General features: G+C 46.5%; 1 protein-coding gene across 1 annotated transcript in view; it reads right to left on the reverse strand.

Moving 5' to 3' along the window:
• PLXNA4 (plexin A4) overlaps positions 1-24,726 on the reverse strand; it is a 443,819-nt gene that overhangs the window by 157,848 nt on the left and 261,245 nt on the right. Inside the window, exon 4 of the mRNA XM_009998100.1 lies at positions 11,999-12,099. Within this exon, the coding sequence (XP_009996402.1) occupies positions 11,999-12,099 (101 nt within the window). The remainder of the gene's footprint in view (positions 1-11,998; positions 12,100-24,726) is intronic.

Below are 24,726 nucleotides of genomic sequence, written 5' to 3' on the forward strand. Positions count from 1 at the left end.
TTCCTGCTACTGAAGGTATATTACTCCAAAGTTGCTGAAGAAAGATCTGAAGAGGAAAATTATGGAGGAAAAGATGTCCAGAAAAGAAGATGATGACTGTTCAGATCTTATCACCAAATAAAAATAAATATGCTTATTTCTGGGACAGGAAGAAGGAGATACTACACTCATAACAAAGCAGGGAGGATCCCACAAAGAAAAGTTAAAATAAAGTAGAAGCCCCACAGCAGGATGAGACATTTAGCTTCAACCTCAGAAGATGCTGTGAACTCACACAACCTGCCTTGAGGACTGTGGTGCCCTGGAGAAGGGTGATAAAATCTCCCTGGTACAGAAACCAACTGGGAAAGGATCAGCCTCTGCACATCTGCTGGGGGAATGAGTGCAAGGGGGTGTGGGAGCAAGAGGGAAAATTAGGGGCTGGGGACACACAGGGATGTTTGGTGGCAGGTCTCTGAACATGGGATGATGCAACAAAAGATGATGACATGCATTTGTGGGTAGGAGTGATTGTGTGCAGATCCATGAGGAAGATGTATCTGGCTAAAGACATACCTTGAAATTTTGCTGTGCTTTTCGATAGGACTAAGAGCTTCCTGATCCTCCCCCCTACTCATTCCCTTCTGAGACCTGTCACAGGTTGAGGATCATGAAATGTCACAGAAGAAACAGTGGAAGGCAGGTATGGCCCTGCCCTAGGGACAGCTTCTTTGGCATGCCTTTTTTCCTCATTGGCAGATCATTGGCTCAGGGGCAAGCAGGAGCATAGAATCATAGAACCACAGAATGGTTTGAGCTGAGAGAGACCTTAAAGATAATTTCATTCCAACCCCCATGCAATAGGCAGAGACACCTCCCACTAGGCCAGGTTGCTCAGACAGCAATTCCCTACAAACATCCCAATAACAGAGACCAAGTTGCCCAAATCATCCATATGTCATGACACTCATTGAGTCTAGTCCAGAGGGTGGCACCACCTTGCAGGAGATCCTAGCCCTGTTTTAATGCAAATGAACCAATAAATTCTTGGATGAGTTTTAAATTAATGGGAGGAGTGAGACTAGTCAAGTTGCAAACCCCAAACCTGAGTTTTGGCCACCCCAAGAATATGTGTGGAGAGGACATCCCAGGCTCAGGTTGGGCTTTATTTTTTTGTCCACACACAAGAGTCTAATGTCCCTTGAGATATCCTCAGGACCTCATCTGGCCCTCAATATATCTTCTGAAGGAATGAGTCTACATAGACTCTGTGTCATATTTTCCAGCCCCAGGTGAACATCTCAGATACCCCAGACATTCCAGGGGCAGCAGACAACATGGCTGAGTAACTGAACTGAGCTCTTTGTGTAAATAAACCCACATATAGTTAAAATTCTTCTTGTATATTCTCCCTACATCTGTGTTTAGGCACCTTAATTAAGACCTCATGTTGCTACTCCATATCTAGCTCTCCTTGCTGGTGCTGTCAACCTCCACTTTCCAACCTAAGTAAGTACACTCGTTCCCTCTGGCAGCCCCTGTAACCTTGCACCTCAGCTCCAAGGAGTGTATGACAAGCTTTTTAAACAGATCAGGGTGGTCCTACAGCTCTCCCCTGTCCCCTCTCTCACTGTTACCCTAGATGTGCCACCCACCCGTGTGTGGTGTCCCAGAGCAAGAACCATGCTGATATGATGAAAATGTGTCCCCTGTCAGGGAACCAGCACACAAGAGGTGCTCAGGTACCACTGAGCATCATTATCCCTTTCTGTATGTCTTTAACATATGAGAGACACCTCCTAGTCCATGGTAGACTGCGTGTTGTGTTTTGTATCAGAGAAGAAGAAATCCCAGAGATCTTTCTCTGGGACTTGCTGCAACACCAAACCTGTGCTGCTCATGTTCCCGTGGTGGAGACAAATCCCAAGTAGGACATCTAACTCACAGGGCTACATCAGGAGAAAGCTTCTGCTTGAACTCACTGTACAAACTAATTATCTTCCCACCCCTCCCCACTGCCCTCTGGCAAAATAGGATAATCAAGGAAGAAGGTTGTTATCAAAACACATTTACCACACGCCTGCCTCTTATGGTCCACAGTGTCCGGTGCTGTCCCCAGGCTGCCTCAGGCAGGTACAGCCACAGAGATAATCAACCTGTGAAGGGCACAGCTCTGCCCTGCACTTCTTAGGTAGGCTGGAGCAGCAAAAGTGCTCCCAAAAGGGACACGATGGCATCCAGGGAGTGGAAGGACATCAGCAGGGCTGAATGCACAAGGTGCAGGTGCAGCATTGGGTGATCTCTGCAGGGCTTGTGAATGGCTGTTCTGCTCAAAGGGACAGGGCTGGTTCAGAGTGGTTTATTTGATGTCATCGTCCATCTGTAGAGAAATGGGGCTCCCAGGAGCCTCCGTTTCACTGGGGGCTTTATCAACATCAATAGACATGCTGCCCATCCCAAGAATTTCCTCCTGCTCTCTGGACTAAGAGCCCTGATCTCATTTCAAAAAGCTATTGGGAAGCTGTCACATTGGGGGTTATTTCCTCTGCTCCAAAGGAGAGGCAATGGCCAGGTGTGAACTGATGGGTACTTTCCCTATACCTCAGCAGACAGATTAAAGATTACCCAGGCTCAATGCAGAATGGTTAATGGGGCAATGTCAGCCTGTGGAGCCCCCCTGCTGTGTGCTCCCCTCTGTGTGAGGCCGTCTCCAGTTTCGATAACTACCTGAGAAGGAGTGGGAATCACTCTGTGCCAAGGCCAATTGAGGGAAGATGACTCCTCTTCCCTTTGCTATCAGATGGGGAGGTTCGCAGGCCATGAGCCTGGCTGTCCGAGCACCAGCTGTGACCCAGGAGGAATCAAACCAAACACTGTTGGGAGATAAGGGGTCTTGGCAGCTGGTTCACTCCTATCCTTGTCACCATTGTCTGGCAGTGCTAACACTGCCAATCAACCAACCAGAGACCTTCAAATCAAATGAAAGATTAAAAAATCCCTGCAATTAGTTTTCCTCCCCACCACTGATGTTTTTCTCCCCACTGTGCACCAGCAGCATGCATTTAGGAATCTCCTGTTGCAATGAGAAATGCCCCCAGACACCTCAGGCACACAGGGATATTGAACACAGAAACTGAAGCAGCTCTGAACTTCCCTTCTGATGGGTAAGATCAGCCCATCCAGCTGCAAGTTTCCAAAGTGATGTAGGATTTGAACTAGAAGCCATTTGCTCTTTGAGTGGCTGATACACCTTTATGAAGATTAGGACAACTATCATGTACCTTTGAAATGTAGGTTTCCCAGGCATTTAAAGGCAGTGAGGTCTGACTTGTAGCAAGGCTGTGCTAAGGCAGGAAAGGACACAGAAAGCTTTTCCTATGATAAAAAGGTCCCAATCATGATTGTCAAGCAAATGCAAAATACCTGCACATTGCTGCCTTACTGAAGGGACCCTGGTTTGCACTGTGGGCCTTAACAGCAAGGGGAGGACAAAGCTGGGACAGCTGATACCTTGGTTTCTTGTAATGGGAGCTGAGGGTCTATTGGATCACAAGCATATGCAGGAATCAGTAAATCACTCTTTCCTGCCTGTCTGTTGGAGCTGGGAGTGGCACAGGACTGAGTGAAATCCCACCTTTGCTGTCCTGCTGGGTCCCTGGAGCCTGACCCATGCCCTGTGCCCCTTCCTCACACAGCACCTGAGAGGTCCTTTCACCCCTGTGCAACTGGAGGAAAAGGCTGGGAGGGAAAAGAGAGGAGATGAAGGGGAAAAGAACGAAAAAAACCCTCAGCCTGAAAGACAGTCACATTCTTTTCTTTCCTGCCTGTCTGTTGGAGCTGGGAGTGGCACAGGACTGAGTGAAATCCCACCTTTGCTGTCCTGCTGGGTCCCTGGAGCCTGACCCATGCCCTGTGCCCCTTCCTCACACAGCACCTGAGAGGTCCTTTCACCCCTGTGCAACTGGAGGAAAAGGCTGGGAGGGAAAAGAGAGGAGATGAAGGGGAAAAGAACGAAAAAAACCCCTCAGCCTGAAAGACAGTCACAGTCTTTCAGACGGCAGAAAGTCAAGCAAGAAAAAGACCCTTCAAAAAAGGTCTTATTGCAGCATCTGTAGGCAGCTCAGGTTACCCGAGACTCTCTAGTGATTCAGAAGACTTTGACCAAGAAAGTTAAAGCCAGGGACGATCAATGAGCCTCTGCAAGCAGCATCGGATCGGGTTACCTGCTGAGACGAGACAGCAGGAGCTGCACTTTGTAACTTTTTGCTTTTTTATTCTGGTCTGGCAATGAGTCTGAGAAAGGATAACAAACCTCCTTCTCCCTCCACATTAATCCTTCACTCCCTAGAAAACAACTTGTTTAAGAGCCTTTTTTTTTTTTTTCATCCGTGTTGTGTTAGAAATGAGAATTGTAATTTCTGGGTAGGCAGGCATCCTGCAGCTACAAGGCAGATGGGAAGAGCTGGAGAGGCAGAAGACTTGGAGGGCAACTGCCCAGATCCTGGGGTAGGCACCTGCTGCCAGAGGACTTCATAAAACCCTTCTGAACAGGGCTGTCCTTTTATGGGGAGACCAAAAAAACTCTTGGATGGCTTCTCAAGTGTCTCATAAACAGCACCTCTGCTGCTGGAGCTACCCAGATATCCGTAGTCCTTTGACTCAGAGCCCACCAAAGGGATCCAGGAAAGGGGCTGGTATGGCTCATATCTAGGAGCCATCTCTCATTGCTTCTTCATGGGGTGAGGATGCCTACAAGAGGCCACTGCATCCTGTTCCCACTCCTCAGGAATAGGGAGTTCTCTCTTGGTACATATTCTACAACTGGGGTGCAAAGCCAACAGAGCCAGCTCAGGCCCTTAGGTGAAGAGTGCCAGAAGGACACAAAAAGGACATGCAGCTCCTCACAGATGAGCAGAGAAGTGCAGAGAGCAGAGCCAGCAGAGCCTCTGCTATCTCTGCAGTAGGACAGACTGGGGATGTTTAAACAAACCCTCTTTTCTTTGCAGCAAATGTCAGTTCCTTCAAACAGACAACATTTGTTGATAGTTTTGAATTTCCCATCTCTGGGGCTGGTAAAGGCTTCTGAGGGAGAAAGAAATCACAGATGCTCAAATGTTTCATTTTAATGAAATAAAAAAAGAAAGAAAAAACCCTAATTCTTCACTTCAGAATGACTTTTTACTTTGAAATTTTAAGCAATTTCCTAAAACCTGAAATAAAATCCCAGAATAAGAACTTCGCAGGTCTAAATGAATCATTCTCCATTTACTAAATGGTATCATCCCTTACTGAAGAATGTTTGGTATTAAGAAAAAAACATAGAATTATTGGCCCATTACAAGCTGGGAAAGGAAAGGAAAGGGAAATGGAAAGGGAAATGGAAATGGAAAGGGAAAGGGGAAGGGGAAGGGGAAGGGGAAGGAAAGGAAGGGGAAGGAAAGGAAAGGAAAGGAAAGGAAAGGAAAGGAAAGGAAAGGAAAGGAAAGGAAAGGAAAGGAAAGGAAAGGAAAGGAAAGGAAAGGAAAGGAAAGGAAAGGAAAGGAAAGGAAAGGAAAGGAAAGGAAAGGAAAGGAAAGGAAAGGAAAGGAAAGGAAAGGAAAGGAAAGGAAAGGAAAGGAAAGGAAAGGAAAGGAAAGGAAAGGAAAGGAAAGGAAAGGAAAGGAAAGGAAAGGAAAGGAAAGGAAAGGAAAGGAAAGGAAAGGAAAGGAAAGGAAAGGAAAGGAAAGGAAAGGAAAGGAAAGGAAAGGAAAGGAAAGGAAAGGAAAGGAAAGGAAAGGAAAGGAAAGGAAAAAAGGGAAAAAGAAAAAGTTTTTGAATACTACAAGCCCTCCTAGAAACTGGGACTATTTTGCCTCTGTGACAGCAACTTCTGACCTGCCAGCCAAGGAATCTGCACAAGAGCAAGGGCAGATCCCAGAAACAGAAGGAGGCTGCTGCCCAGGGGCTACATCCTCCCTCAAGGACAGCTTGTGTATGTTCAACCATTCATCCCAGAATTGGACAGAGGCTACATGACAATGCAATGAGGCAGCACAGATACAATCTAAGTGGCAGCTGACATAACAGAGCCTAGGACAGGTCCTTTCTGCATCTGGCAATGTCAGAATAGTTCCCCTTCATAAGTGCTGCCTGTCTCTGTTGTGATACTGCTGCTCTTCTGCCCCAAATACACATTCTGCTGGTAGCTGGGCTGTTAAGCACAACCCAGAGATATAATGCAGGGCTGAAAACTTGTGTGGTAATCATGTGCACATGGATCAGTGTCTGCTCTGGAACTGGTGATGGGCCAGGCAGGGATAGTGAGGATTCATTCAGCTGCACAAGAGTTTATCCCTCCTCTGGGAGCAAAGAGCATCTCTTATCACTTCCCCTCTGCATGTGAGGGGAAAACGAGGTAGAGGAGGGTAATAGTGTGGATATGGATGGAGACAGAAGAAGCTTGCCAGGGGTTTTGGAGGGATGCTTAGATTTTGGATGACACCTTTGGACACTGCTGCATCTGACACAGAAGCAAGCTGCAATTCATTTCATGCTTGCAGAAAACTTTGCTCTGCTCTTTATCCCTCCCTCCAGCCCCCGTTCAGCCTGGTGACATTGCTTTCACCTTGTGGCCAAGCACCAAGGGCTGCCACGCCAGCTATCAGCTTCTCAGCCTGGTTCCTCCCCCCCACTCCCACCCCAACCCCTCACCTTCCCCCTGGAGACCTGGGCAGCCACTGAAAGCCACATTTTCAATTTACACCAACTAAATGATTCATCGCTGCCTAAAGAGGCTTGAGCAGAGCCCAGGAGGGAGCTGAGCTGCTGCGGGGAGAGGGAGCGGGGGGGACAAGATGGGGGGAAAGATACAGAGATGAAAAGCTCTGGTGACCTGCTCTATATCAGCTCTCCTCTTCTCAGGGCAGAAGCCAATCAATCTCCCCCCCCCCTTCCCAAGGAAAGGAAAGGAAAGGAAAGGAAAGGAAAGGAGAAAAGGGAAAAAGAAAAAGTTTTTGAATACTACAAGCCCTCCTAGAAACTGGGACTATTTTGCCTCTGTGACAGCAACTTCTGACCTGCCAGCCAAGGAATCTGCACAAGAGCAAGGGCAGATCCCAGAAACAGAAGGAGGCTGCTGCCCAGGGGCTACATCCTCCCTCAAGGACAGCTTGTGTATGTTCAACCATTCATCCCAGAATTGGACAGAGGCTACATGACAATGCAATGAGGCAGCACAGATACAATCTAAGTGGCAGCTGACATAACAGAGCCTAGGACAGGTCCTTTCTGCATCTGGCAATGTCAGAATAGTTCCCCTTCATAAGTGCTGCCTGTCTCTGTTGTGATACTGCTGCTCTTCTGCCCCAAATACACATTCTGCTGGTAGCTGGGCTGTTAAGCACAACCCAGAGATATAATGCAGGGCTGAAAACTTGTGTGGTAATCATGTGCACATGGATCAGTGTCTGCTCTGGAACTGGTGATGGGCCAGGCAGGGATAGTGAGGATTCATTCAGCTGCACAAGAGTTTATCCCTCCTCTGGGAGCAAAGAGCATCTCTTATCACTTCCCCTCTGCATGTGAGGGGAAAACGAGGTAGAGGAGGGTAATAGTGTGGATATGGATGGAGACAGAAGAAGCTTGCCAGGGGTTTTGGAGGGATGCTTAGATTTTGGATGACACCTTTGGACACTGCTGCATCTGACACAGAAGCAAGCTGCAATTCATTTCATGCTTGCAGAAAACTTTGCTCTGCTCTTTATCCCTCCCTCCAGCCCCCGTTCAGCCTGGTGACATTGCTTTCACCTTGTGGCCAAGCACCGAGGGCTGCCACACCAGCTATCAGCTTCTCAGCCTGGTTCCTCCCCCCCACTCCCACCCCAACCCCTCACCTTCCCCCTGGAGACCTGGGCAGCCACTGAAAGCCACATTTTCAATTTACACCAACTAAATGATTCATCGCTGCCTAAAGAGGCTTGAGCAGAGCCCAGGAGGGAGCTGAGCTGCTGCGGGGAGAGGGAGCGGGGGGGACAAGATGGGGGGAAAGATACAGAGATGAAAAGCTCTGGTGACCTGCTCTATATCAGCTCTCCTCTTCTCAGGGCAGAAGCCAATCAATCTCCCCCCCCCCTTCCTTTCTCCTGCAGCCGTCTGTGGGTCTGTCTGCCTCTTTCTCTCTCAGCAGACTCGAGTTTCTCAGTGTAAGGTCAGGACAGCAGAGCCGTGGAAATCGATTCCAGGGCCCTGGCACGACGCCCTCTGAGCAGACAGCCCAGCTCTGCTGGAAGAGGGTGGATGGAGAACTGTTCCCAGGCCCCTCAAGTGGTGGGAGCTGAGGATAACTTGGGAATGAGTGTCTGGGGGAAAAGGGCCTGCACCGACCCTTGAAGTGCACATCCCAAAATGAGAGAGACACACATGCAAGAGACAAGAAGATAGAAGCTGTACCCCCTCTGGCAGTTTTCACCTGCCTCCCAGTCTGTCACTGTTTCTCTTGGTGGTTTACACTGGAAGAGAAAGATGAGTGAAATGCAAGGTTTTGCCCAGAGGCAATCTGGTTTCCAGCACCATTCTAACCCAGGTCTTGCACAGCCCATCTGCCTCATAGAACCATAGAATCATCCTGGTTGGAAGGGACCCTGAAGATCATCAAGTCCAACCATAACATAAATCCCTCTCTCATAACCTGATTTACCTGTTCAGTGCTTAAATCATGTTGCTAAACACTGGATCTATATTTCTTTTAAATACACCCAGGGATAGTGACTCCACCAACTCCCTGGGCAGCCTGTTTCACTGTCCAACGTCAAACCCTTCCATAGAACTGCTCCCACATGTAGTGGATTCAGCCATGCTCTGGAAAGCCCCTGGGATTCTTTACTGGAAGGGATAAGGGAAGGGTTACCCCTCTGGACTGGGGCTTATGGCACATTTTCCCAGAGATCCTTCTGCAGGAGTCATCAATGACACATCCCCCTTGAGGAAAAGTCTGTTAATGAATCTTAAGGGATTCTGATGTGCAAAAAGTTCTAAGAAGGGAGTCAGCATTATGGCACTCTTGTCCTGAATATGCTACACAGGCAAACCCTGTTGAAAGGGGTGTAATTGGCTCCTCTGGTTTCAGGGTTACCTAAAAGGTTGAGGAAAATGGGACCTAGAGAGGAACACCTGAGGCTGAATTGAAAACCCCTGCCTATCTGGGACTGGAAATCACAGAATATTTAGGGTTGGAAAGGACCTCTGAAGATCATCGAGTCCAACCCTCTTGACAGAGCAGGACCAAAAACAACAACTAGGACAGATCACTCAGAAAGGCATCCAGACAGGTCTGGAAGGTCTCCAGAGAAAGAGACTCCAACAACCTCTCTGGGCATCCTGTTCCAGGGCTCTGTCACCCTCACAGGAAAGAAGTTCTTCCTCATGTTGAGGTAGAACTTCCTGGGCTCCAGTTTGAATCCACTGCCCCTCTTCCTACCCCAAGGCACAAGTAAAAATTGATTGTCCCTGCCTTCTTGACACCCAGCCCTCATCTATTTATAGACATTAATTAGATCCTCTCTCAGTCTTCTCCTCTCTAGACTAAACAACCCCAGGTCTCTCAGCCTTTCCTCACAAGGCAGGTGTTCCAGTCTCTTCATCATTTGTGTGGCCTTCATTGGACTCCATGTGATCCCTGTCCCAGATCTCTGTTTCAGACAAGGAACCAGAGGTTAAGTGACCACAAGGAGAAGGATGTGGGGATTGTGCCATCATCCAGATTGCAAGGCCAAAATTCCCCTTCAGGAACCAAATTTGCAAAGATGTTTCTTTTTCTCCCCAAGTCTGTGATGCCACCCTGACTCCTCATCAGGCATCACGTTCCTGACACTCCCTCACAGTGAACTGCTGGGCAGTCTGCAGTTGTCTCTGCCCCTTTGTTCGGTTTGGGGATTTATTGCTGGTTGTATTGATTTCTTGTTGCTACTGTCCCTGGAAGGAAGGAGATGAAATGTCACAGAATCATAGAATGGTTCAGGTTGGTAGGGGCCATTAAAAGTCATCTTATCCAAACCCCCCACCATGAGCAGGGACATCTTCAACTAGATCAGGTTGCTCAGAGCTCCATCCAACCAGACCTTGAATGGTTCTAGGGATAGGGCATCTACCACCTCTCTGGGCAACCTGTGCTAGTGCTTCACCACCCACATTGTAAAACGTTTCTTCTTAATATCTAGGCCAAATCTCCCCTCTTCCAGTTTTAAACCATTCCCCTTGTCCTATCACAACAAGCCATGCTAAAATGTTTGTCCCCATCTTTTTATAGGTACTGAAAGACTGTTCTAAGGTCTCCCTGGAGTGTTCTCCAAGCTGAGCAACCCCAGCTCTCTCAGTGTCTCCTCACAGGAGAGGTGTTCCCTATCCAGCATTCCTGTAGTACAACTAACAACCAAATCCAGGCTTGCTGGTGCTGCTTGCACCTAGTCTGTGCTGTCCCTCCATTGAGAGCAAAACACACGATGCTCCACAGGGTGGATGCAGGGTAAGATGATATGGAAGCATATTAAAGAACTGCATATCAAATGGAAATATCCTCAGGGTGGAAGTTTCATGGGTTCATGGCTACCAGCCCACCGCCCAGGACTGCTTCACCAAGGATCCCTGGAGCAATTCCAGAACCTGAGTCAAGTTTTTGGACAAGTTTTGGGATGGGTCACCTAGATCTGACCTGAAATAAAGCAGACTGTTGTAGCTTTGGATGAAGGTCACACAAGCTAAAGAGCATCCAAGGAAAGATGGAACATGGTACAAATTTTGTTCCCTTTTCCTCTGTTCCAGAAAGGAGAGGTAGCAAAGAAGAAGGCTTCAACTGAATCACCAGGAGAGTTTGCAATGCAACAGGAAGAATTCAGAGGTGAACTCAGCAGGAGAAGACAGACACACTGCAACAGCATGGTCCACCAGAAAGCCCCTCCATTGCTGCCAAGGGCACTATGAGACTTGCAGTGACAGCACCCCAGAAAGCCATGCTCAGCTGGAAGTGTTTGGTTAGGCAGATCCAATCCAATTTCCAGCCACTGTCTCTGCTGAGAAGTTCTTGGCAAATGAGACCACCTTGCCACTCATAGCCAAGAGCTCAGCCAACCTGGCACCTCCCTCTCCACAGCCTTGGCAGATCTCACAGGCAGTGAGGGCTACAGAGATGAAACTGCAAGATCAATAATATCATTTAAAAACCTACAGAACACAAAGCAAATGAACTAATCTCCAAATCCTGAGGACACTTGGATCCAGTGCTCCTTGCAAGGAAAGACAGTACTGTTGAATAATGAAATGGTGACCTGAGTTGTCTTCTTGGTCTGTTATATAGAAGGCAAGGATGTGGACACAGATACATTTGCCCAGCATCTCGGGCAGATAAACAAAATGAGCTGTTTGGGTCATTTGTCCTCATTTGGCACAGACAAGATGATCCACACAAAGAACAAATGCTCAACTTCAGGATCAACATTTTCCCACAGTGAACGTACAAACCCTAAGGTGCCCTTGAAATATAACTTGGAGTGAACCCCATGGTGCTTACAGGGCCCTAATTCTTCTCTAAAGGTGATGGAGATAATGGCAAGTTAGAAGGAGGAGAAGTTCAGGTCAGCAGAGGACAACTGAAAGTGTTGAGACAAGGATCTGAGCTGGGTTGGTAGTCAGAACCAACCTTCCTTATGCAAAGGAGACTAGAAAATAATTGTCACCCAGAGAAGGGCTGCGGGAGGGTTTGATTCACAGGACATCAGGGTGGACAGGTGCTTTCCTGGTGCAGTCAGCAAGCTGTGGATCAGGTGGTTGAGGAGATCTGACCAGTGTCTACCACCCTTCTCTTCCTTTGTCTTCCAAAAAATACCTTCAGTTAAACAAAGACTCCCCCACTAAGTCTCCAAGACCTTGCTGGAAGTACCTGGGAGACTCATTGGCTCAGCCAGGCACGGAGAAAGCATTTTGCCATTGAGGAAAGATGGTTGAGGAGAACACAAGGCTGGGATGGTGGCAAACACCAGCAGGTACTTACGTGTTGTGAAGAACACACCATCCACAGTGAGGGTCACCTGAGCCCAAGCACTCGCTGCAGGTCTCGTACTGGCTACATGACTCCACGGGCACCCGAGTGAGCTGCAGGAGGAAAGGGGACAACTTGTCAGGCTTTTCACAGGGCTCTGCAATACCTATAATGACTTGATGGAGGGGTGACCTCCTCTGTTCTCTCTTCCCAGGGGGAAAGCCCTGCAGAGCTTGGCAGGCCTGGAGCAGAGAGAGGGAAGTGGCTGCAGATTCTTCCAGAGCTCAGTCTAGTGCAACTCCTGCCCAGATCTGCACTCAACTCACTGCAACCCTTGCTGAGATCAGCACCTCCCCTGTGGCCTTTCTCTCTTCCCCATGACCTTTCACACTTCATTGCCAGATGACCTCCTTGGACAGTTTCACCAGGAATCAGCAAATCAGGCAGGCTGTGTACAAACTGGGGACCTGGTACCTGGAGACAGTGTGATCTTCTGCAGCACGTTAAACTCACTGGATCTCATGCTCTGCTACACTCTGGTTAAAGACCCTATTGCTTTCCAGCTTCCTGAGAGAACTGGGTCTCACAATGTTTTTGTCTCCCTCCCATGACCTCCCACACCATCACTGGTCCAGGAGAGCATTAGCTCCACTCCCCATTGCCCACACATCTTTCCAAGCACCAGTGTCCTGTCCCTTGAGAGGCTGCTCCCAGCAGGACGAGGACAAGTCTACCAGCCTGGGTATTGAATGAGCTTGTTGTCACCCTGACTTTGCATCTCTGTAGGTGTTCCAGGTGGACCTGAAACACCCATCTACTGCCCAAATGCTGCATGGGATTTGTTTTGTTTCTTTCTTTCTTCCCTTTTAATTAAAGTATTTCAGTCAGAGATTTCAAAGATGGAAAGAACAGCCTATCCTGACCTCCTGTCTAATGGACCAGAGACTTTTGATTCCTGCTAGGCTTTGTAAGCCCCTTACTTCTTTTGAAGCCAAACATCCAATTTGGGCCCAATGACCTGATGGGCTCTTTTCCATTGAATAAGCTTCAGAGAAGTTCTTTAACACAGAGTCAATTGCCAGTGCCTTCACCCCAGCTCGTGTCAGCAGGGAGAGTTTATCCCTTCAGATGATATAGTGTGGTATTATCCTGATGAAACACCCCTGAGAACTGCCAACTATAAACTGCAGAACAGTTACCCATGACAAATGACAAGGATCCTGGTGACAATTTTTTACTTGCTGCAACATTCAAGAGAGTTTGAGCTGTGAAGTGACAGATGAAGATTCATTCTGACTGCATCTGTAAATAAACTGGGAATTGGCTTTTATATATAAATATATATCAGGCAAAACTGCAGCTATTTATGAAGACCTTTTCTGTTTGTATCAGAAATTGTCTTCCTGACCCCTATACAGACACCCCACATGGTAGCTGATAGTCTACAAGCAACAGCTGAAAATCTGTATTTTTACCTCTGGCAGGTGGCAGTAGCTTAGAAATGTCATGAGATTCATTTAATGCCTGTGTCAAGTCACCCAAAAAACCCAACTGTGGCTACTGAAAGTTTTTAATGAAAAAGGGAGAATGTAGAAATAAAACACAACAACACACACACACACACACAAAAGGCAAAAGCAAAAACCCCTATAAAAACACCTTTCTCAAACTGAATCTATTGTCATGAGCATAAGAACATCATCAGGACAGACCACAGAGCAACAAAAATGAGAGTGAGTCAATCAAACTTCTACAAGCATTAAGAATCAGAGAATCACAGAATAGTCATAGTTGGAAAGGTCCTCTGAGATCACAGAGTCCAACCTAAAAAAAAACCACCAAAAAAACCACAAAAAATCCTCAAAACCAGGCTCCCAAAAACCCAACAACATACAAACTATGTATGGGTCACAGCCCAGAGAGCAACTGCATCCTGGGCTGCATCCAAAGAAGTGTGGCCAGCAGGGCCAGGGAGGGGATTCTGCCCCTCTGCTCTGCTCTGGTCAGACCCCACCTAGAATGCTGTGTACAGTTCTGGTGCCCTCAGCACAAGAAAGATACAGACCAAAGGGCTGGAGCAGCTCTGCTATGAAGACAAGCTGAGAGAGTTGGGGTGTTGAGCCTGGAGAAGAGAAGGCTCCAGGGAGACCTTAGAGCAGCTTCCAGTGCCTGAAGGGGCTCCAGGAAAGCTGGGGAGGGGCTTTTCATCAGAAAAGAGAGTGATAGGACAAGGGGTGATGGTTTTAAATTGAGAGAGGGAGATTTAGGTTAGATATTGGGAAGAAATTCTTCACTCTAAGAGTGGTGAGGAACTGGGATGGGTTGCCAGGGAGGTTGTTGATGCCCCATCCCTGGACGTTTTTAAGGCCAGGTTGGATGAGGTTTGTGCAACCTGGTCTAGTGGTCTAGTGTGCTCATGTCAGGGGGGTTGGAACTTGGTGATCTTTAAGGTCCCTTCCAATCTTAATGATTCTATGATTCTAACTAGAATCTCAGGCACTAGACCATGCCCTGAAGTTCCTCATCTACATATTTCTTGAACACATCCTTCCTTTTCAGTGTTTTTAGGGCACTGAGTCCCTACAGGCTACAGTCTGCATGTTGTGCAGGAACACACCTTGCTGGTGTCACTGTCTCAGAGAGCACAGCTGTGCAGTATGAACTTGCACCAAGCTATGTGGGCATCCTGACAAACACACCAGAATAGTAAGTGTCCTGTGTCACCTTTTGCATTGTTCTGTGTTATTCCTGCTATAGAAGACCTTTACGAGTTCATGCAAGTAGTTTTATTGTGAGATTAATTAAAATTGAACCACGCTGCTAAATGTCTTGGGCTGCAAGTGTCAGACCTTCTAATTAATAAAGAAACTACCAAAAACAAAGGAGCTGCTACTGAAAGGGAAACCACCTAGGGCTGGCAGCTGAAAAGAACAAGAACATCAAGCAAATAAGGCACATCAGAGGCCTTATTTTCCTTTGCAACATAAACTGTAATTAATTCAGCTCAGCTTTCCGAGTTGAAAATTTCAAGAACTGACCGTGCCCCCCTAGGAGCAGTCAGCTCTTTATGCTGCCCCTAAAATATCTGACAAAGAAAAGTCTCTGCAGCCTCCCAATTACAGAGCCTTGCCATTATTCACTGTGATGAGGGGACTAGACAGAGCTGAAGGTTGAAATCTCCATTGTAAACCACGCTGTGATTACTCTTTGGCCTCTTCTCCATCCTTAGAAAATCTAAGAAGCTTTTCAAGGTCATTTCCCAGCCTCCCTGAGGTCTTTCCTCAGGGTGGAACTTGGAGTCAATGTTTTCTCAGCAAATGGAACCACAAGTTCAGCAGACAGAGGATTAACAAAAGTTGTTCTTCATTTTGGGGCCCCATGAGGTTAGTGTCATTTTTATTCCTGCAGTGGTCACAGTTTAGCTGATATTTTGGCCTCACTGGGGCAATATATGGATGTAAGAAGTGACTGCTGTTGTTTTAAAGGCTTATAACCCATGTGTGATGAAGCACATAACCCTGTTTTATGAACGAAAGCAAAAGCTGATAGTGAGGTCTCATGCAGCTGAAAGTAGATGTTACCTAAATATCTTTGAAGGTCTGGGCTTGAGGCATCCAAGTAAGTTCATGCTAGAAGTCCAAGGAGACCTGATTATTGAACACCAATGCAATGGGTGAAATAGATGAAATGCATCCTATTTAGTCTTCGAGTTCATTAAAATATTGAAGCAATTAAGGTTCCTATAGATCCCACACACCTGATGGACATCTAGAAGCTGCTGTGCTTCCAAGGCTCTGTCTGTAGCAGACCAGAGGGGCAGATAGATGATCTTTGATCATCTCCAAGGGAGGTAACATTTCCAGAGCAGCCAACCCACCATGGGATTTCCAAGATCACTGTCACACAGTGGAGGGTGTGAAAGACCCAGGAGCCTCACCAAAAGCTCCTTGCTTGACCAGGGGAGACCAAAGAGTCAGGACCTGTATCCCTCAGGCAGCTTCACCATCTAGACTGTCCCCTACTCACAGCTATCCAGACTGAGATGCAATCCCACAGCCAGGGTTGGACAAGTGGTCAGTGAATCTGATGTCCTTCTCAAGCCTGTGATAAAACAAACAGCAGATCCAGCTGCCATAGCTGCAGCAGCATTGGAAAAAAATATTTCCCTTCAACTACCCATTCATTAGCCAGTCCAGAAAGACATAATTCATGAGTTTCTGGATCACAAGGACATCTTGAAAAATCCAGCAGCCATCTGCAGACTGCTGTTAGGTTCAGAGCTCACCTGCTACACAGAACTTCAGGGCTTTTCATACAACACTGGGGCTGGATCATCTCTGATCCAGCCTCAGTTCCAAACAGCAGCTTCCCCAGCTCCCAGCCTCACTTCCACCCTCTATTTCTGGTATGAATGAGTTACAGAAGGTCATTTAAAACAAAATGATTGAGATTTTTGGATCTGATAGACAGCAACAGCTAATCCTGTTAGAAATTTGGCTCCTGCTTCTGTCATTATATATTCATAAAATCTCCTGCTATGTACTCAGTCATAATTTTCTGGCTCCCATCTTTGACTTTTTTATTTCAACATACATTACTTTTTTTCCCCCTCTTAAACTGCCAACATTCTGGTCAAAAAGTGAATCATTGCTTCATCTCTGCTGTTACAATTGGATGTTAATACAGCAGTGGGAGTTACTCAGTCTGATGGCTCAAGTTAATTTAAATGTACAAAAAAGCATCTTAAGTAGCCAATTTCCTTTCCAACAGGCAAAAGATACATTTCCAAAACACTGAACAGTGACTCTATCAAGCCATGTGGGTTCTGTGAATGCTGCTATCTTTCAAGACTCAAAAACTGCAGAAAGATGAAGAGAGGAGCTTATTTGATTTCAAAGCCTTGAATAGAGTGTTCATGATGATGCAATTTATCAAACAGAGCAAGGCAAAAAACACCTAAGAGACCTGGAAGCAGATTCTGAACCCTTAGAAGAGTCAGTGAGGATGTTCAGTCACCTGCAGGGCATCCCAGGATGCCAATTTTAATTTGGCCTAAATTTTGGACAAAGAGACCTGGAATTCCTCAGTTTTGATGCAGTCCCTGTGCCTTATCTCCCTGACCTGCAAATCTGGCAACAAGCAGAGCACAGAAAAGTCCAGGGAGCTGAAACACATCTCATTTATACTGGTAAGAAACATGCATGTAGATAGTTGTAAAACTGGTGGGAGATGTTCCTGTGTGATAGAGATGAGGAGCTGGGTTTGATTCCAGCCTGCCACTCCAGCATGATAAGTAAATTACTTGCCAGTCCTACTGGGACAGGTAATGTCATTTCTCATCAGACACCCCCAAGCTTTTCCTCTTCATTGTAACACTTTTCTTCCCAGTAAATCCATGTTTACATACTTGGAAAACTGGAGGCTTTAATTAAGGAGAGTTAATTGGAAGCAGCAGTAGGTGTCAAGGAGAAATGATACAATAATTAAACTGGGGGGGTTTTCAATGTTCCACTGCATCACAGGGTAAATTACCTGTCCAAATACACTTGTTCAAAAAGACTTTCCTACCTCCAGCTCTATGTGTGTTGCTTCTTCTCCTCTCCACTTTGTTGCCCTAAGATGTCCTGCACATCTTGGTGAGAAAAGTCTATATTCTGGCATTGCCAGAGCAAATCTGCACCCATAACCACACACCACTCACAGCAACAGAGGTAAAGCAAGGAGAGATAGAGGAAGATTTGATGCCCACACCTCTCTGCCAACAGCCCCAGAGTCCTTTAGGGTGAGGCTGAGAGATGTCAGTTCCCACCAGATGCTCTCACAATGACTTTGCTGTTGATGTTCCCACAGCTGAGTGATTTTCTTTGTACCCCTTGCAGTGCAATTCTCTTCTCTGAGTCTCCCTTGGCAGGACCCTCCTTCACAGTTGGCTCAGAAATGTCAAGTATGTAAATCTTGAAGCTTGTGGGGACCAGCTCTGTCATGGGGAGTATTCAAAGCAAGAGGTTTGCCCTCTCACCAAAGTCAGTCTGGAACATCAGAGTCTAAGTCAAAGCTAGAAACCCAGGCTCTGTTGAAGGAGAGACCTTTGCAGGGCAGGATTTCACTGCTCTCTGGTTTAGATGTCTACCTAGAGATGAGATAAATCACACCCTGGATGTGCCTGTGTCTGTTCACTAAATATAAAGGAGTCTAGACTGCAGGGTCAGACAGAAACATTTACAATGTACAAGGTAACACTGAGTGAGGTGAATCCCAGATTGATTCCATACTCAATTTTTTTTTCTATTCCTCTAATCTTACCACTGCAAACAATCCCCAGACATGCTAAACTCTCCCCTCTCCCTAACTCTAGCACCAGAATAACCAAGCACAGTATAAAATACACTTGCTTTCATTGCTGGAAGAGTGATAGAGGAAATCCACTGTGTTGCATAGCTAGAAAATTGCTCCAGGAAGTCAAAAGTTCTTGTGTGATGGCACAGACTGTGTTTGAAAAAGGGCCTTTCACCAGCTGCTCTGTAAATACAGTCCTCATGCTTTGCTGCATCCAACCTCATCCCTGCTCTCTGTCCTGGCTTTATTTACAAAGGAGCAGGCACTCAGACAACAAGGATTATCTCAGTCCTTTTCCCAAAAGTCTGGTGGCTTCCCAGGTTCCCCCTTCACAACTGCTCAGCCCACTCTCTGTGCTGTCTTTTCTTCAGAGAAGCCTACCATGCTGTACTGACTCTTCACCCAAAAGCAGCCATGCTGGAGGAGAACCAGGGAAGTGCCACCCTGTTCAGAGTGTGGCTGCCAACCTGTGGATTGAAAAGTGTTTGTCCAGAGGTTTCAGCACTGAATCTCACAGAATCACAGAATCCTAGGTGTTGGAAAGGACCTGGAAAGATCATCCAGTCCAACCCCTCTGCCAGGGCAGGATCACCCAGAGCACATCACACAGGAACTTGTCCAGGTGGGGTTTGAATGTCTCCAGAGAAGGAGACTCCACAGCCTCTCTGGGCAGCCTGTTCCAGTGCAGTGTTCTCATCCACTTTTCCTCTGAATTCACTCTTGGTTTTCCTTACCAAGAATGCCAACTCCTGGTTGCCCAGGGAGGTTGTGGATGTTCCTTCCCTGGAAGTGTTCAAGGCCAGGTTGGGCAGGGTTTGGAGAAGCCTGGTCTAGTGGTAGGTGTCCCTGCCCATGCAGGGGGGGCTGGAACTTGATGATCTTTAAAGTCCCTTCCAATCCAGCCCTTTCTGTGATTCTATGATTCAATCTGTATTTCTCTCTGCCAGGTCCAGGTAGCTTCAGATGGCCCCTGCCTTGTTTATCACTAAATCTTTATCTCACAGTCAAGTGTTTCAGTCTTAAAACTGTAAAACAAATGAGATTTGGCTAAATGTTTGTGTTTAAAGCCTTCAAAATAGAAAGCCTCACATCACAATTAATGCAGGGCCAACCCAGGTTTAATGAGAGCCGGTGTCTGTAGCACGTCTGCCAAGCAAGGGATAGATCATTACCCAGGCTCTATAAAAACTATCTATACATTTAATTTGGAACTGTAATGGAATTTACATCCCTGCTATGGGCTTTCTCAAAGTTCAGCACCACTTGAGAGCTCCTGGTTGAGCCATGAACAGTAAATCACACGCAGGGAAGTTAATTGTTGTTTCTAACGGTGATGGCTACTTTCCAGGTCATACTGTTCTACCATCTTTCCAGATGTTCTCATCCTCGGCCTCAGTTATCAGCAAGCATCTTCCTGCAGATGCATGCACCTCTGCAGCCCCCTCAGACAGCCTATCATGTCTCCTTGTTGTCAGCTCCCATTGATTTAACCCTATCACAACTCCAAATCCCACTCTTATACCCTCATCAGCCCCCTGGGTTGATGTCTTCATCCCAGAGCCTGAAGGATCTTGGCTTCAGCTCTGTCTCCAGCCACTCCTACTCCCTCTTAACTTTGTAGCTTTGCTCCTTGAAGGCTCATGCAGCTCATGAAGGATGGATCATGTTGATCTAGTTCCCTTGTGCAGGACTGCATGACCCCTACAAGCATTGCCAAGCTGCAGAAATCATGGCAGACAGTTTGAAAGACACCAATTCCTTTAGTTGTGATAAGACTTAAAATTCCCTGTAATAGCACATGAGAACAGCTGGACTTGTTGGGATCAGCTTTAAACATACCCCAGTTCCTTGTCTTACAGCACTAAGTACACATAAGAGCAAGGTAAGCATGTAGTGTATGTCCCCAGTAGTTTCCCAGACTTGGGCTATTTCATTCAGAAGAACTTCTGAGTCTTAGGTGTCTCTGTTCCTTAGCCTGAACAGATCTTCCCTTCATTTATCCAGTTTATCCTTGACTTTTTTGCTTCCACAACATGCTTTCACAGCTCCAGAGCCACTGTTTAAAAGAATCATATAGAATCATAGAATGGTTTGGGTTGGAAGGGACCTCAAAGATCATCCAGTCCCACTCCCCCTACCATGGGCAGGGACACCCTCCAGCAGACTAGGTTACCCAAAGTTCCATCCAACCTATAACAGGGAGTAAAGGGGGGTCCTGGTACATGGGAATGGATTTGGGCTCTTGTTTTAGGTTGGAACTGCAGGAGACCTCCTGTGATTTGTACAGGACATGGTTTTCAGAGGTTTAATTTCATGCCCAGTAGTTCTTGTATTTTCAGAGATGGTGAACAGTCACTTCTTACCCATCTCCTCCTGCCATTCATCATTTCACCAATCTGAACCATACACACCAGCTCACCTCTGCCCAAGCCAAGGAGTTCCTGTTCCATAAGTCACACTCCTTATGTTAATGACTTCATACTCCTGATCATCCTGGCTCCTTTTCTCTTTTGACCATTTATTTACCCTTCTTAGTCAAATATTGGGCAAAAGGAGGGGCTAACTGGTGATCTAGGTCATGTATTCTATACATAACCTTCTCCATTTCTCTTCTTCCTGGACTCTCAGGGACCACATCATCAAAACCTATTAAGCTGCTGACACCTCTTGCCTTGAGGCACATGACCAAGCATATCCCTCAGGCTCATCTCAGCTGGGAAAGAAAACACCTGAGCTCCAGAGGTAACTAAGGCTGCTTTATCACAGGCTCAGTGAATGGCAAGTAACTCATAAAGCCACAAGCACTCAACTTCTTTGAGTGACATGAGGGTGCTCCTCAGCTGTGTGTCCTCAGAGGACAAGCTCCTCCTTGCCACAAAAAGAGAAATTTATTTTGCTCCCAGATATCCTCAGATATGCTCCCCCCTTCAACCTCTCCCCTCTCATCACTGCCTCCTCTCCTTTCACAAGTCCTTCTTTGGGCAGTACCATCAAATCTCAGCTGACACAAGCTCTGCAGGCTGCCACAGGCAGCATCAATGGGAGGGATAGCATCAGCTGAAGAGTTATGAAGTCACACCACTTAATCTGCAAACCAAAAACTTAAGATCTGAGGCAGGGAGAGCCCTGATAAGCTTTGCTGGCAGTTGATCCTGATCTACAACAAAGACATGCTAACCCAACCTAGAGACAGAACATTGAGATCTTCCAGGGCTGCTACAGTATCTCTGCCTCTCCCAAGCACTCACCCCCACCAAGAGAAATATTGAGTGTTTCAGTCAAGAGTTAACCAAGATCCAGGGAGAAAATATGAAGCAGGATCATCCCCAGCCCTTAAATATATATCTCTATTTTTTAAATGAGAGAAAACCAGACAGAGCTCACTGCTCAGCTGATGCCTGAGAGAGCTCAATACCTTCTCAAGCTTTGGGTCATAATTAGTGCTGCCAAAAAGACAACAACCAGGCAGAGATGCAGGCAGCTATTTTGAGGCATATCTATTTGCCTTTAGATATTTCTTCTGTTTGTTTCAGCGGGGAATAAGTGAGAAGAAGTTCCTGGCACAGCCCAGCTCTCTCACTGCAGTACTTGAAGTCGGGAAGGGCTTGAAATGCAGAATTCCTGTTAAGTGCAATGGGGTTTGCTCCATCCCAGCTCCCAGTGTCCATATTTCAATGGATTAAGTGCACAACCTAGTGCAGCAAGCACTACACATGTTTTCCCAGTTTTCTCAGCCATTCATCTTGCCATAAAATGAAAGTTCAAGGACATTTAACTCAGAGATCATATAAATGCATAGTGTTTAAGGTCAGGAGGGACCATTAGATCATCTGTTCTCACCTCCTGTACATCACAGGCCACTCAATTTCTCCCATCTATCTTTATACTGAACCAAATAATCTGTTTTTAGCTAAAGCTTAAGAAAGACCTCCCATTTTGATGTGAAGATGCCAAGAAATGGAGAATTCTCCATTTCACGGGCAGTTTGTTCCAGCCATTCATCACTCACACCATAAAAAGCTTGTACATGCCTTAATTTTCACATTAATTCATCTATCTTTGGCTTCCAACAACTGATTATTATTCTATTTCTCTTCTCTAGACTGAAGAGCCCTTTAAGCCTGTGGTTTTCAACGCATGAAGACGCTCAGACATGTGAATTGACTCATTCCTCAATATCCCTTCTGATAAATCAGCAAACTGAGGCTCTTTCAATCCCTTTGAGGAAATCACACCTTCCTGCTCCCTCCAAGTATTTTTTCTGGGTTCTTAGTGCTTCTTTTCCTATTTGTCAGTGCTCTTTTCCAAAAAAGGGTCTCCAGAACTGACTGCAGAGCATGACTACCACTCACTTTTTCACTCCTCCAAGGATGCAGGATGGTGTCAGCCTCCTTCTGCTACAGGCTACACTGGGAGAAACCCTTTGCAAGGCTTCATTCACTTCAGTTGTAGCTTTCTAGGATTCACCTTCCACTTTCCAGCCTAACCTATGTTCCTTCTTAGGAGACAGAGAAGTGTGTATTTGTTTTGTTTGAGGGAGCCAAAGTCACCCAACTTCTCTACCCTCCCCGTGGTTAATGCTGAGCTAATCATTGCACCACTGAATATTTTATCCAAGGGATTTAGTAACAGATTCCTGCTCATTCATGAAAATTTTCAATAGCTTTGTGCCCAATATTGATCCCTGGACGATACTACTAAGAGAACCTCTGGCTCTTGGAGACCTGCCAAGTATTAAGGTATTTCAGATATTTATTTTTTTTTCCTATTTTCACCTTTTTTTTTTCAAAACAAACCAACAAAACCAAAACCCAAAACCAACCAAACAAAAAACTCAACCAGGAACAGACTCTGGTGTTGGCTCAAGTGCTGTATGGGAAGGGAAAGACAGGGCATGCAAAAAAAAGCTTCATTTTCTCAAAAAAATGAAAAATGTCTTATTTTTCATACAAATATACCACCCAGCTGCCATTTAGCCCATTCAGGACTAAACATCAGGAATTCTAGACTTATCCAGGGACTTTACTACTTAATAGTCACTGTGAAACACAAAAGCAGGGGTCTTACTGATGCATATGAGTTATTAATATATTTTCTAGGATTTCTGATACAGGGAATTTCAGGTCTCAAGTGTGTGAAATTACCCTCTCAGCTGCCCTGCATGATACCACGTTGTATTTTGTAGGCCTGAAATGCCTCAGTGAACAGCCAAAAGTTAGATAGGATCAGTCTGGGCACAGGAAACCCTTGGGGCTCTTAGGAGATGTGGTTCCTGAGCCCCAAAGTTGTGTTTGCCCTGTGACTGCAGGCACTGCAGAGGTGCAGCAGCATTGATGCAGCTGGATTTGCTGGCACCCACAAACATGCATCCTTTCTCCTGACCACTGGTGATAACTCTGAATTCAGGCTTCTGCAGGGATCCTTAAGCTTATGCAGCAGCACACAAGGTGTTTCATTCCTCCAATCAGTTTGTGCTTGTGCTACTGTGATTTTATTTATATTTTGGGGGGTATTTTTTCACTAGTCAAAGCAGGAGGCTGAGACACCCACTGTGCCTTTCTTTTGATGGAAACACACACACAACATACAGGTTCCTTGGGGAAAAAGAACTGGCATGAGGATCTGTAGAGAAAAAGCACTTTTGTTCCTGTAGATAACTGATTCCAACCTTATTTAAGGGTTTCAACACTCCCTGGTATGGTATGAAACAGGGAGATCTCATTTCAGCTCCTTGCTGCCAGGCATTGAACTCACAAAAGCTGCTGCTGAGCAGGAACATTGCCTGGGGGGGGAGGAACGACCAGGTCTAGGGGGTGTGACAGTGTTGGACAACTGCAAGATGAACACTGCCAGCTGGCCAGTGTATAAAGCACAGAGACCCAAGGGACAACACAAAGCTTTAGCCAACTCCATCCAGGTGGTTCCCAAACTGGTATCTTCAAAGAGAGCAGGATTAACCTACTGAAGCATCTTAAAGGAGCCCTCCACCTCGAAGATCAAAGCCATACTGGCTTCACCTCTCTTATTACACTTGCCTCCCTCCTGGGCATCCCTCACAAAAGCCCACAATCTGATTTGGACTGAGGGATTTGCTGGGCTGCATTTCATAGTGCACACAACTCTGTGCTAAAGAAAGAAAGAAATGAATAAATGAAAAAATAAAGAAAAGAATCCCAGCCCCTTTTGTCCCTGGACACAAAGAAGAAAGGAGGCACATTTGGCACATAATGCAAGGGGACATAAATGAGAGTGAGGAGCAGGATCAAGCACAGCTCCAGCTGTGCCAGCAGCTCAGAGGGATTGCTCCTCGTGGCCACCTCCAGCAGCTGGGACAGGGAAGCCCCCTCAGTGCCAGGGCAGCCCCAGCACCTTCTGGCATGGCTGGGGCCCCTGCCGCACACCCA

The sequence above is a fragment of the Chaetura pelagica genome, unplaced genomic scaffold, assembly GCF_000747805.2.
Source record: "Chaetura pelagica isolate M959 unplaced genomic scaffold, ChaPel_1.0 scaffold224, whole genome shotgun sequence".
NCBI lineage: Eukaryota > Metazoa > Chordata > Aves > Apodiformes > Apodidae > Chaetura > Chaetura pelagica.